This window comes from Pavona decussata, unplaced genomic scaffold (assembly GCF_977016875.1).
Source record: "Pavona decussata unplaced genomic scaffold, jaPavDecu1.1 SCAFFOLD_92, whole genome shotgun sequence".
NCBI lineage: Eukaryota > Metazoa > Cnidaria > Anthozoa > Scleractinia > Agariciidae > Pavona > Pavona decussata.
Window position 1 is genome coordinate 4,327,675 of NW_028145509.1, and position 13,780 is coordinate 4,341,454.

Here is a 13,780-nt window from a genome sequence, read left to right on the forward strand (position 1 = left end):
ACACGCTCTTACGCCGCAAAATGTAATTTAATGATTTAATAATTTAACAAATTTAATAACCCTGCAATCCCATAGGTGGTTTGCATTGCCGCCATGTTAGCGTACAAAACAAAATAATATTCGTTGACGTAGTTTGCATAAAAATGGAAGTTAACTCACAGAGGAGAAAAATCTCTTTGTTCCTGTATACCAACATGGCCGCCGTGACGTCACATGGAAACCATAATCCTCTGATTTAGTACTTTGACTTCTGGTATAGGCTCGATTTCCACCATCTCCCGGGTCCGGTCTGTAAGGCTCCCCGAAGAGAGAGCTCCTTCGGGGGGATGAGTGCGGGCTCATTTCCCCGAACAGCGGCTGGTAATCGAGCCTACTTCTGGTACCGACCTGTGCTACATTTTGACTTATTTTCATTATGCGTCATTTTGCGTTGGTTACTTTACATTTTCCATTAGTATTACAGTGACAGATATACATTGAAAATACGTTTCCCTCCTCATTACACCCTAAAAGAAGACCTTCATTGTATTTATGTCGCATTCCAAGTGAATATGATTCTTTTTGGGCTTAATTATGAAGAATTTGGAGGGGAAGGGTGGGGGGAGAGTGAGACAAGCATCACTGGCAGCCATATTTGAGGAAAAACAATGGTGACAAAAAGATGTGTGTTCGCGGGAACACATATCACGGGGAAACAAAAATCACTGTGATACCGGGTATCTGCGCAACCAACTCCTATTAAAATCGAAGTTCTCTTACCTTGGCAGTGGCACAACAGCGGCCAAAAACAGTCAATAAATTGCGATGCAAAAGACTGTCAAAGGGCCACTAGAGCCCAGTTTGTTGCGTGACAAGTTATGACTGCAAGAAAACTGGACACTAGTTTGATCGAGTCCAATATCGACTTGTTCATGTCTTCGTGTTTTGAAGCTATTGTAGCTCACTGTATTCACTGTTTTCCCTCGTTAAAGGTAAGAATTTGTTTGAACGACATATGGAAAGGTACAACGGGTGATTTGGAGGTCATTTTGTTTCCGAACCTTTATTGTTTATGTGCAGAAAGCGGTAACAAAAAGGTAAGATTCATTCTCGCGTGACGCTGTACTGATTTCGAATTAATGAGTTAAATATAAGCTTACTACAATAGACCATTTTACAGTTGTTGCTGTGTTACCTGGCTTATGGCTGGAAGCGAGGCTGCCGGTGACCTTGTTTTGATACAAATCTCTTTACTTTTCTTATGCAAATGCAGGCTAGTTTGCATCACAACAACACAATTTACATGATAAAAGCAGTGAGGTCTGTATCAATACAAGGTCACCGGCAGCCTCGCCACCATTAATAGGCCCGGTCACTGAGTAAGCAACGGTAAAATGGCCTATTTGTCGTGAGGAGATTGCAGTAAACTTGCAACTGACGCTCAATTACTTTGTACACCGCCATACCACGGGTAAGACTGTATTTTGGAAAATCGTTGAAAACTGATTATAGCTTGTTCTTCCTCGGAGAAATCAATTCATATTTTCCTCCCAGTGGCTTATTAGGGCGATTTCACGTTTGAGAAGGGATTCTTTGTTAATTATATGATTGTGCAGTTTTGGCCAACATACACCAAAATCTCTATGACAATGCTCCTTTAAGTTAACAAATTTTGTTGGGTCTGGAGGTCAGGTATTTTTGGATTTGTTTTACGTGAGATCCCTCTCTTATCAGGAACGCTGATATTGATATTGATAATTAATTTTGATATTGAAAGCTTTTTAGACAAGATTTCATTACAGCCTTTTGCCTTTGTGTCCTCTCATGAAGTAATATGATACTATACGATCACAAACATGTAGTATCACAGGCAGCCCAAGATCGTGTCACTAGTCAGATTGTGTAATAGCTAATTGCTGGCAAGTCATTGCCTTTGAGGGGTATTGAATGGTCTTTGCGAGCATTTACAAGCATGCAAGCATTGTGGACACAGTGGCAAAATGAGTGCACGTGCTTGTCATGCGTGAGCAATCTTACTCGGCAAAATGGTGGTATTTTTAAAATTCCCATTGCTTGTTCTCATTTCGCGTGGATAAGCCCAAATCAAAATAGATAAGGTTGTCACTTTCAGGAAACGTTCCTTTGAACTTCCTCCATCACATACCTTATTCAACAAAAAAAATATTGTGGTAACAGGTGTGAATTTGGCGATTGGAGTGGATCATTCATAAGCGATCCACGCTTGAATCACAAATCTCCAGAACATGCGCACTCATTTTGCCGCTGTGTCAGCAGTGTGTTTATTTTTGCGAGCACGAGCAGTTGTCAAATTTTTCTTGCGAGCAGTTAGCACTTTAGAAAATACAGCTGACGAGTGGCAAGCACTTTAGTAAACTACAGATGGCGAGCAGCGAGCTCTTCGAGAACTTCGTAAATTTTCCGCCAGCTGGAATCTCTCTTTTATTAATAGGATACGTTTTTTTCGTGTCAAGTTATAGCTAATAATCTGGCTGACACCTCCAAAGCAGAACAATAGGTGCAAAGCTAGGGCGGTTCAACCAGTCCCTGCATCTTACAGCCAATTGTGCCCTGCTTGATGCCAAATTACGTCATGAAGCTATACCTGAGTCAATCAGGGTTGGCGCTCAAGAACTTCAAGAGCTCTCAAAGAGACCTACTAGATCCAAAGTCTGTGATCTAAAGTTTTCCATCTCCTTCTAACCCAACGCTAAAATGGAAGGGTTTTTTTTTTTGGTTATATAGTTCTTATGAAATGTAAATAACGTGACATTCGGTCTAACAAGCATTTCGGGCTTCGGTTTCGATGTTCGCCAAACTGGTCTCCTGCTGATTGACTGAAAGAGATTCAACGCAATGAAGCTTTATTTATTTGGTGGCTTCTAGAATCTAACCTATTACGGCCATACAGATCTGACAAGCTCTAGTAGTAACTCTGAAGGTCTGGGTGCCTTTCAAGAAGAATTCTTACATTTCGAGTTTCTGCGCGACATGGAGACATGTCTCCTCTTTTGGCTAGGCCTTAAGTTTTTTAATCAAAATAATTAAAGCAACATTTCATGGGTTTTCCGTTGACTTATCGCTCAAATTAATTATTCCTTAAAAAATAACTACAAAGCAGGATTAATGAAATTTCGAGCAATCGAGCACATGTTAACGAGAATGGGAGCCTGCAAGCAGTTGAAAAAATTTTGCAAGCACGAGCAAGCGAGTACCCGTGTATTTTTTTGCAAGCAATTCGAACAAAGGCCAAATTTTGCATGCACTTTTAAATTGAATGGGACCATTCGATACCCCTCCTTTGGGTGCCAGCAGTACTGGGTTACAGGCGACTGTTGGAAATTTAAATGAATTATACGACTTTTTATGGGGAATAAGACATTGTTGATTTTGAACTTTAAATAGTGCTAAATTTTAACTTTTATTCAATAACATGAATCATAAAGCTTTCACCGAGGTTTGCAAATCATGGGGCTTTACTGTGCGTGAAAAAGTCACCCCTCGGATGGATTTTTGAGGCACAAACCACCTCTAAGCAGATGATGGTCAAAATCCAAGTGTATAGCCTTGACTCCGTCTTACAATACAATACTAACGATACATTATTGACACTCCCCATAGGGGTTTTTCAGTGACAATTTGCAATCATAATCAAGAAATAAAAGTTAAAAAAATGGTACATAATTAAAATAATATTAAAAATGATAATTAATGTAAAAAACCAGGAAAAATTTATTGCTTGACGTTTCAGGGTCATCGTGACTCCATTATCAAGTGACTAGTTAAATAGCATGCCTTTGCTTCAGCAAATCCCTCCTGATCAGATAATTGATTTAAGTAATTAAAAACTAGCTAAAAACTGGTGACAGGATAGCTCATCGTAAAAAGTCTTTTAGAAGATACTTTCTTAAATTCTGCTCAAAACTATTCAAGCACTTGCTAAGTTTAATTTCAGGTGGTAAATTATTCCATTTATTAATAATTCTATAAGAAAAGGATCTCTGCCCTGTTTTAGTTTTTTAGTAACTAAAACTTTCTCACGAATAAAACAATAAAGTAACCCCCAAACGCATAAGAATACACCAGAGGTAGTCAGGTTTATTCATTTTATCTAACGAAAGTTTAAACATCATCAACCCACCAGTAATTAATTATTACACGCTCTCTAGCACTTGACGCAAGCTTGGGATGCCTGTGATGGTATCGGCAACCCTGATTAAAGAAAATACCAGTTGAGCAACAGGAAATGGACAGTAACGTTACATTATGTATGGTAACTTAAAGGGGGTCTTTCAACTGCCACACGAACATGACTCACAAAATGATGTAAATTATATGAAATGATTCATATATGAACTGCGGATGTAGATGAAAGTGAGAAGTGATCATCGCAGTGAATTTTCCAATTTATGCAATTGGAAATTAGAAGCCTGAAAAAAAAAATTCAGGCTTCAACGTTGAAGCCTGAATTTTTTTCAGGCTTCTAATTTCCAATTGCATAAATTGGAAAATTCACTGCGATGATCACTTCTCACTTTTGTGTGTGTACTGTTATGTTTTAGGATCTTTCTTGAAAGCTTCCATCAGAAAGTCCAATCCACTATCGCCTGGTGCTTGTCCCCAGTTGGTGGGGAAAGACTAGTTTCTACCGCCAAGACTGCGCCATTTGCCTGAATTTTGATTTGAATGCTTCAAGTCTTTACAGCTCACTTTATCGCCTGTTTTGCATTGCTAAAGGTAAGTAAAACTACGTACTGACATGTCAGGCTTTTCTTTTCGTACATGAATTTACAACTGTAGGCCAACTGGGCCAATAAGTCGAGATGTTTTGTTTCCTACCTGTATTGCTCTCTCGTGATAGTGGGGCCAGTCAGTCAGTTGAATAAAGAAAACAAATGCACTGTATTGACATATACAATTCCAAGTGAGCCTTGATCATATTTTCTCTCACCGAGACCTTCATTTTACGGTGTGCGACAAATGCAGACTGCAGACTTGCAGACTTGCAGACTTGCAGACCTGCAGACCTGCAGACCTGCAGACTTGCAGACTTGCAGACTTGCAGACCTGCAGACTTGCAGACTCAACATACTGGCCTTTCCCAATTCATTTTAAAAATAATATTATGTAACCTCCGCCATTCCATATCATGCGCTGTCCACTTGGTACGCTTTGATACTTGGCTACTTTCACGATTGTCCTTCAGGAATAAAATTCTTACGTGCGCTAGTTTTGAGAAAATTTTGTCAAACTATATAGCAAACAGCATAACAAAGGCTAAGTTCTGACAAAAATACAATTTTAGTGATTTTTTTATTTTCTAAAATATCAGGATCGGGTAAACTCTCCGACGAACGAGGCCTGTTGCATTGAATTTATCGGGTATCGAACGCCTGGCAAGGACGAATTAGCTGCACAGCGTTATTCAAAAGACATTAATAATTGGTTATCGAGATATCCGAGTTCAAAGTTAAAATAGCAAACAAATTATGTAGACGTGTTGCTCAAGTGGTCGCCATGCCAAAGTTAGTTTGAATTTAAAAATTCCTGCGCGAGATTTGAGCTCTTTAAAAATTTCATAAAGGACAACCGTGGAAGTAGCCAAGTAGCCTTAAAGCGTACTTAGCGGACAGCGCATGATGTAGAATGGCGGAGGTTACACAATATTATTTTTAAAATGAATTGGGAAAGGCCAGTATGTTGAGTCCAAGAAGACTGCAAGTCTGCAAGTCTGCAAGTCTGCAGGTCTGCAAGTCTGCAAGTCTGCAAGTCTGCAGGTCTGCAAATCTGCAGTCTGCATTTGTCGCACACCGTTCATTTTACAATGGATTGTTATCTACAGCATAACTGCAGTAGTTAAATGAAAAATATTAATGTTGTTATGAAAGTAATTTTCAATGTGCTGTACATGTGAGAGTCACAAATAAGATGTACAGGTATATGCTTTCGAATTAAAACTTGGAAATACCTAAGAAAGAGAATACGGCAATTACATGCATGCAACAAAATTTATTTTAAACCTTTTTGCTCGTTGCTCATTTGAAAGGGAAATGTTCAACATTGTTCCGGTTTGAACTGCAGCAGCACAAGGCTGCTTTTTATTTATTTACTTCAGTTGTAACACTTTTATTTGCAATAGTCATACACTGATGAGCTAGACAGCCTCCGTTAAGGCTCTCAAAAGTGCTCTTGATGTATGGTTTTCTGTTGTCCACTTTACAGCTTGTGTTTATAAGGCAATAATAGACAATATTATAAGACAACAAATTATAACGACTTTTCATGGGGGCAGTAGGGATGGAGCAGTGGTGACAACACTCACCTTCCACCAATTTGGCTTGAGTTCAATTCCCAGACTTGGTGTCATGTGGGTTGAGTTTGTTGTTCGTTCTCGTCCTTGCTCTGAGAGATTTTTCTCTGGGTAATCCGGTTTTTCCCTGTCCTGAAAAACCAACATTTCAAAATTCTAATTTGATCTGGAGAGTATCCCTAATGAGTGCTCAGCGCTAAATACATTGATACTTAAATAAAGTGATTTTTTAAATCCATTATCAGAAGTCTTACATTGTACACTGTATCTTTTGGTGATCCAACTCAATTGCAATGAATCAGGAATAATTATGCTATTACAGAAAACTTGCACGACCAATTAAGCTTCATGGTTTCCTTTTTGAGACCCCCTTCCCCTTGAAATTCCCAATATTATAACCTTTCATGTTAAGAAATCACGATTCCAAACAAGTCATTTTTTGAAATTAATCTTTAGTTAGTTTATCCCAGTTTCTTACAACCTCCCCCCCCCCCCCAACATGTTAATGTTTCTACTGCCAGACCAACTCTTTTTTTTTTTTTTTTTTTTGGAAAGGTAGGAAAAAAGTTTCAGATATCATTAGCTGCTTTCTTTCCAAGATTTAAGTTTTACAGTAGTCACTTTTAACACATGACCCTCCGCGTTCAATGACAAACAAGGTGGATAAAGTTGAGTTTTGGTGTTCATCAATCATTGAAAAGCCATTGAAATTTTTCTGAATTCTGACAGGATTTCAAGGAAACAGAACCAAAAAAAAATGACATGTTTTGCTGACAGATGGTGAAACGTTATAAAAGTTGATTTCCAATCCAGTAAAACTTATAATCATTTTATAGAAAGGGTAACTTTTACAGTATCTATTGCAAAACATATTTGAAAACTCCCTGTTTCTCGATGCTCGATCCTCGATTCTCCTGTCTCAAAACTCAAACGTCTCAACGTCCTCAAGTTTTGAGGATCGAGTCAAGAGTGTCAACTTACTTTGTGCGGTACTGTAAATTTCACTGTATGTGATAGTAAAATTTTTTAAAATCAGTAAGGCAAGCGAGTTCGCAAATTATCATGATTGTGCAGTGAAATTTTAAAAGTTTCAATTAAAAATTTTATATGGTATCCTCTGTTTGAACTCTTTTTAATTACCTTCTCTTAGCTTTTAAGTGTTAATTTCTAGGCTCAGTTGCCTTGAAGCATTCTCAGAGTTCAAATAACTTTAATGGGTTTACTTTGATTGATATCCATCAAAATGCAACTTTATCTGACTCTTTTGAAGGAGCTGTATCATGTAGGTTATGTGTTATTTCTAACTAATATAAGGCCCAATATTGACATGTACATTCTCCCCATTGCTCTCAATGTTTCTTGTGATAGTAGTTGGGAGAATCTGTTTTAATATCAAGACATTTTTTGTCTTTGGTGATCAGTGCCTTTATTCTCCCGACCTATGTTCTTGATCAAGTAGGGTATTGTAAGGAGAAATAGAGAATAATACATGGGCGTGCGGAGATATGGAATTTATCTTCGACGAATGTTTACATCGATATCGAACGAGTGAGCGCAACGAACGAGTGAGATATCGAATGTGAACACGAGAAGATAAATTCCATATCTCCACGCACCCATGTATTATTCTGTTTATTATATGAACAAGAATCAGCCATTCCATAAACCAAAAGCATGCCTTATAGTTGAGAGCCCGATAAATGTATTTCATTGTTTAAAATACCCCAGTGAAAACTCGGAGCTCTACAAAGTACAGTAAAAATAAACGAAAACAAAAACGTAAACGAAAGTGCAAGTTGCTATGGCAACAAAAGAAGATTTCCTGATTTCTGATTGGCTGATATTTTTACATGTAAAAATATCGTATTATTACAAGTGAAAATGTATGGATTTTCTCAGGGGCAGAAATCCTAATAAAACACTGGTGTTTATATAATAAATTAAATTTTGGTCGCTTGGGGCTAAGGAGATCAGAATCAGCCTTCATACAGATGAATATTGCTGAAAAATTGCAGTCACACAGAAAAAAAAAAAAAAAAAGAAAAGAAAAATTGTATTTTTTTGTGGAAATGCACTTTGCTACCCAAAGCTACTTTACAGGCATTCCACTGAGAAATAATGGAAACAAAAAATCAAATTTAACACAACAGGTTAAAAATCCCAACTGGCAGGAGGCAAACCAGCTAGCTATATACAAGCGCGGCCAAGGACGGGGCTTGTACCCGGGACCTCCGGATTTCAAGTCCAGCGCCCTAAACTGCTGGACCATGCGTGTCCATAAAACTAGATACAATCAAGGCTTATTTGGAAATATTTATTAACGAATTTGTCAATATTATTTAAAATATTGTCTTTCTAGTCTTTTGTTTGTTTGTGTTTTTGACTGACCAAACGACCCACCTTCATAAGAGAGTGAGGATGGGAAATAATTTATTATAATTTTATGTTACGAAATAGTCTGAGCCATACATGTGTGTGTATTGGATTGGTTTACACTTCAAAAGGTCATGCCCATTTTCTTGCTGTTAGACTGCAAAACAGTCATTTTTTTTCTTACAAAGGCGCGAAGCGCCGTAAGCGTGGATTCGCGCGAGCGCGAGCCTCACACGCCCGGCGCAGGGCGTCCCCAGTCCCACTCTCCGTTTTCACACTCGGTCCAGACCTTTCGATCGAAGACCGCGCGTACTCCTACGACAAACCGGCGCAAAAAATACGACTGTTTTGCAGTCTATCTTGCTGTGGTATTCTATCCTTTGTGTCCAACAGACTCAATCCATTCAGTTAAAGTTGAGTTTTGGTGATCATGGCGTTACAATAAAATTAATTTTTGTATGAATCAGTGGGCCTACAGCTGTAGTCTCAAGTGTGAATCAAAGCTGTTACATACTGCATGGTGCAATTCACTTTTTTGCTTATTCTGGATGGTATATATCCTCTTTTTAAATTGAAGGGGTGCGTGGAAAAAAGCCTTAAGTGACATCTGATTGAGTGCTTAATTCTCCTAGCAAATTGCCTTGTTCTTCCTTGTATGAACAAAGGAGAATTTTGCATAAGATCAGATGTCACTTAGGGCTTTTTACCACTCACCCCTTCAATTTCTTATTGCTTTGACTAGTCAACTCTTTAACAGGTACATGTATCTTAGATCTTCTGGCCTTCAGTCCTGTCAGAATTAAAAATAAGTAGCACCGTGGTTGATGGTGATTGCTGCATTTCGATCCTCACGCTTAAAGCTGTATGTGACACAATGATAATCAAACGATTAACTTTTGAGCTATTGGGTCAGTTTGTTCACGCGTTGGTACAACCAACCGGCGAATCCAGTGTTGGATTTCTACGAAGCTACTGCTTGCTTTGTATACACATGTACAAATTTAAGGCAGTGGAGCCCGCTGCTCGCTAACGGTACCGATTAAAAGTGAGCTGGCGATCTCTTTCAAGTCTTGCTTTTTTGACTCGATTCTCTTGATCAGTGTTCCAGGTAACTTTCAAAGTCGGGGAGTCAATGAAGAATTTTGAGGAGGTCAATAGGCGTGGTTCTCACCAAATCTCCTTAAATTGCCTTTTTACGGTGTCGGGTCTGGAAGCCAGCTTTCTTGTGTTTTCACCTGAAACACCAGTGCGTGATAATCGAGAACCGAGAATTGATCGTCGAGAATCAGTCGAATTACGCGAAATCGACAAAATATTGAGCTCGTTGCTTGAATGGTTCCTCGATATGCTTACCAAGCGAAACGACAACTTGACGCGATTGAACTATTTCTTCCGCTACGTGAATTACTGCAAAGATACAAGTGTACACTCTTTACTTCATTTTCTCTTGGTGGACGGTTAAATTCGAACGTCCTGTGTAGTCGTAATAGACGAAATACATGTACAGTGTATATATACACATACATGTAAGATGAGCGTGTACCGGTATAATTCTTCTGTAAGATGTCCAGTTAATCAGTTTGTATTATTTCTTTTTCTCTTTAGGCTAACGAAGGCCGAAGGGATTTCTCTCAGTCTTAAGCGTTACGCGATGGCTGCAAGTCACACTGAAACCGGTACTCTAACACTTCAGGTAGCGAAGCCCGGAAGTCAGGAACGAGATATAATGACACACGGAGAGAAACCGTTTAAATGCAATCAATGTAGCAAAAAGTTTAGTAAAACAGACTATTTAGAAAGACATAATGAGACACACAGGCGAGAGGAACGTTTCGAATGCAACCATTGTGGCAGGAGGTTTGGTCATAAAGGGCATCTTATACAGCATGAGAGGATACATAGTGGAGAGAAGCCTTTTGAATGCGATCAGTGCGGTAGGTGTTTTAATCAAAGAAGTATACTGAAACAGCATAGGTTAACGCATAGTGGAGAGAGGCCTTTTGAATGTCAACAGTGTGGCAAATGTTTTAACCGAAAAGCCGTCCTAACGAAACATGAAGAAACTCACAGTCGCAGCGGAATTAAACCGTTTGAATGCGAGCTGTGTGGCAAATTTTACGCTTCAGCCGAGTATCTCCAGAAGCACAAACTGGCACATGGCGGTGACCTGCCTTTTAAATGTGATAAGTGTGGCAGATGTTTCAACCAAAAGAGTACCCTTAAAAAACACGAGGAAACACACATTAAGGATAGAATGAAGCCGTTTGAGTGTGATTATTGCGGCAAACGCTTCGCTGAATCTGGAAATCGAAATAAACATCAACAGAGACACAGCGGAGAGAGACCGTTTCAATGTGGCCAGTGTGGGAAGTGTTTTGGTCAAAAAGGGCATCTAAAGCAACATGAAAAGACGCATAGTGGAGAGAAGCCTTTTCAGTGTGACCTTTGTGGCAAGTGTTTTGGCAAGTCAGGAAATCTTAAGAGACACATTGGAAATCACAACGGAGTTAAACCTTTTGAATGTGAGTATTGCGGCAAATGTTTCAATCAAGCTATTACTCTGACGAGGCACAAAAGAACACACACCGGAGAAAAACCTTTTGAATGCGATCAATGCGGAAAGCGTTTTACCCAAGCAGACAGTCGTAATAAACATAGGCAAGCACATTTCGAAAAGAGATCGTTTCCGTGCGACCAATGTGACCGATGTTTTAGTTGTGAGGGATATCTTAGGTTACATAAACGATCACACAAAGGAGGGAAATCTGTTGATCCACCTCAAAGTGACACGTCTGAACGAGATGTAGAGCACCAGAAAAGAACGTACAGCTCGGAGCAGGTTATCAAACAAGAGGCCCCCGATAATTCGTACTCTATCTATGAACTTCTTGTTGGCGTTATAAACAGCAAACAGGAAGGTCTATAGAGACACTAGTTTGGCAGTTGTCTTGGAAGGACACAGCTCTGTGAAATGACTTCGGAGGAAAATGCTCTTTCTGGAAACTTGAACAATGCTTTGACCAAAACATAGGTCTGCTTATACTACAGACCACGCAACGAAAAAAAAAAAAAAACAGCTACAAGTGGTGGTTGCTCATTGTAGCAAAGAGAAAAATAGGAGCTTCAACGCCTTTTCTACAATTCCGTTTTTTCTTAGCACCCTATAACTTGTACAGTATTGCTTTTGTTCCAAGAAATCACACAACTTGTTTTGCTTTGTCACTCTGTTTATAGAAACAGTCAAACGTGAAAAGTAACGAAGTCCGTTAAAGGTGACGTTTTTACTTCGTGAGTTCAAATCCGAAAAGTTTTTTTGTGAGTTTGTGAGTTTACTCTATTTGATCAGTTGTTGCTATGCCAGGTGGGAACAGGAATTACATAGATAAACCGAGCTTAAGAAAAACAAACAAACAAACAAACGAACAAACAAAAAAGCAAAACAAAGCAACAACAACAACAACAACAACAACAACAACAACAAAAAACGCTTTACATAGGATGTATGAAGGATGGCGGGGAAGCACAATAAGAAGCAGTATTGACCCAAAACGTTTCTTGCCTGCATGTTCTTATTGTGTTAAAAATCCCTCATAAGCTCGTGTTTCTTTCGATAAACTTGGACTGATTTGCCGATGTTTCTAGACGAAGCTGGATATATATTTTTTTATCAAAGGATGTTTTCTCATTGATTGCCAGTCTGAAAACAAAGACAAGTTCACAAAAATTAAAATACCTCACCTCCCACCACCCCTCATTTCAATTACAAAAGCTGAAGTTTAGTGAGGTTACAGGACAGTCTGATCAAGACTGCAGGTGTCACTAAATACCAAATCACCTGGAGGTGGGCACACATTAGGGTCCTTGTTTTCTTTACTATGTCCCAGTAAAATCACCCAAGTTCGTTAAAATGTACTCGTGGCCTCGTGGTTACAAAATTTGTCCCCGCGAAGGACCTTGGCTCTTCAAATCGCGCCGCAATTCGTGGTTAGAGTGACGTTTTTTCAACAGCTAAAAACCGAGTTCAGAAATAATATTAATTCCTCAGTTATTCTGAATTTAGCAACCAGGTCTCATTTAAATTAAGTGATCGCGATTTTCACAAAGAAATGTATGCTGTGTGGGCAGTGATATATTCACACAGTTCTCTGTAAAAATCGTCAAAGTCAAGCTTCTTTCTACGAAACCTAACATTTTTGCTAACTTCGTCATGGCGAATCTATTCATGAACTCCGCTTGTCATTTCATCGGATATTTAGTTTTATCAACTTAAAGAGTTTCGGAAGCTGACAGTTTGAGGCGCTAGCCCTTCGTCATGAAAATGTTCAAATCACTAAGTTTTACGATGAAACCAAACATTCGTGTTCACCATCCCGCAGACGCAGCACCACAGTTTCGTTAGAAACTAAACTCCATACCTGTTTTTCATTTAAGGTTACCGTATACCTTCAGAGGTGTCTCGCGTCCTAGCGATGTAGCGCGTCCAGTTTAAACTTTAGATACCTAAACCCCTATATCAAATTAAAGCTTATAGAGCTGGCTATCAAACTATACCAAGAATTTTGAAGTAAAGTGAATTGTCGAATTTTCCACGACCTCTAAATGCGAGGGTCCGAATCACCTTTTGAAAGCTACAAGTCAACGCGAATTTTGTTTTTCGCTAATTTAATTTGCTCCTCAGTTTCCGGACTCAAAGCGCTAAAAAAACGTGTCTGCGTTTTCACATATTCAATCCAGTGAAAAGTTACAGAACATTTTCGAAATTGGATTTAAAAAATGTGGATTGATCGTACAAGAATCGCTCTCGGAGAAAAAATATTTCGAAAGAAAAATAATTCGCAGACACGTTTTTGTTGTTATATGTTAAACTAGCTACTGTACAAATTTGGAGGCAAAAGAACAAATTCCCTTTGTGTTTTAGCTCTTTAAAGTGTCTCCTCCAAGTGAAAAGATTGATTTGAGAAAACAGTGCTAATAATTCGGCAATTCATTTTATTTCAAAAATCTTGGTAAAGTTTGATAGTCAGCTCTATAGGCTTTAATTTGATATAGGAGTTTATGTATCTACAGTTTAAACCGGACGCGCTACGTCGCTTGGACGCG

The 13,780-nt window shown here is 38.9% G+C and overlaps 1 protein-coding gene across 1 annotated transcript; it reads left to right on the plus strand.

Moving 5' to 3' along the window:
- The first annotated feature begins 902 nt into the window (after window positions 1-902).
- On the plus strand, window positions 903-12,244 carry LOC146473973 (uncharacterized). The gene is made up of 3 exons (XM_085117634.1): window positions 903-1,076; window positions 4,560-4,734; window positions 10,286-12,244. The coding sequence occupies exon 3, from the start codon at window positions 10,332-10,334 to the stop codon at window positions 11,604-11,606; it is 1,275 nt and encodes a 424-aa protein (XP_084973760.1). The 5' UTR covers window positions 903-1,076; window positions 4,560-4,734; window positions 10,286-10,331; the 3' UTR covers window positions 11,607-12,244.
- The last annotated feature ends 1,536 nt before the right edge of the window (window positions 12,245-13,780 follow it).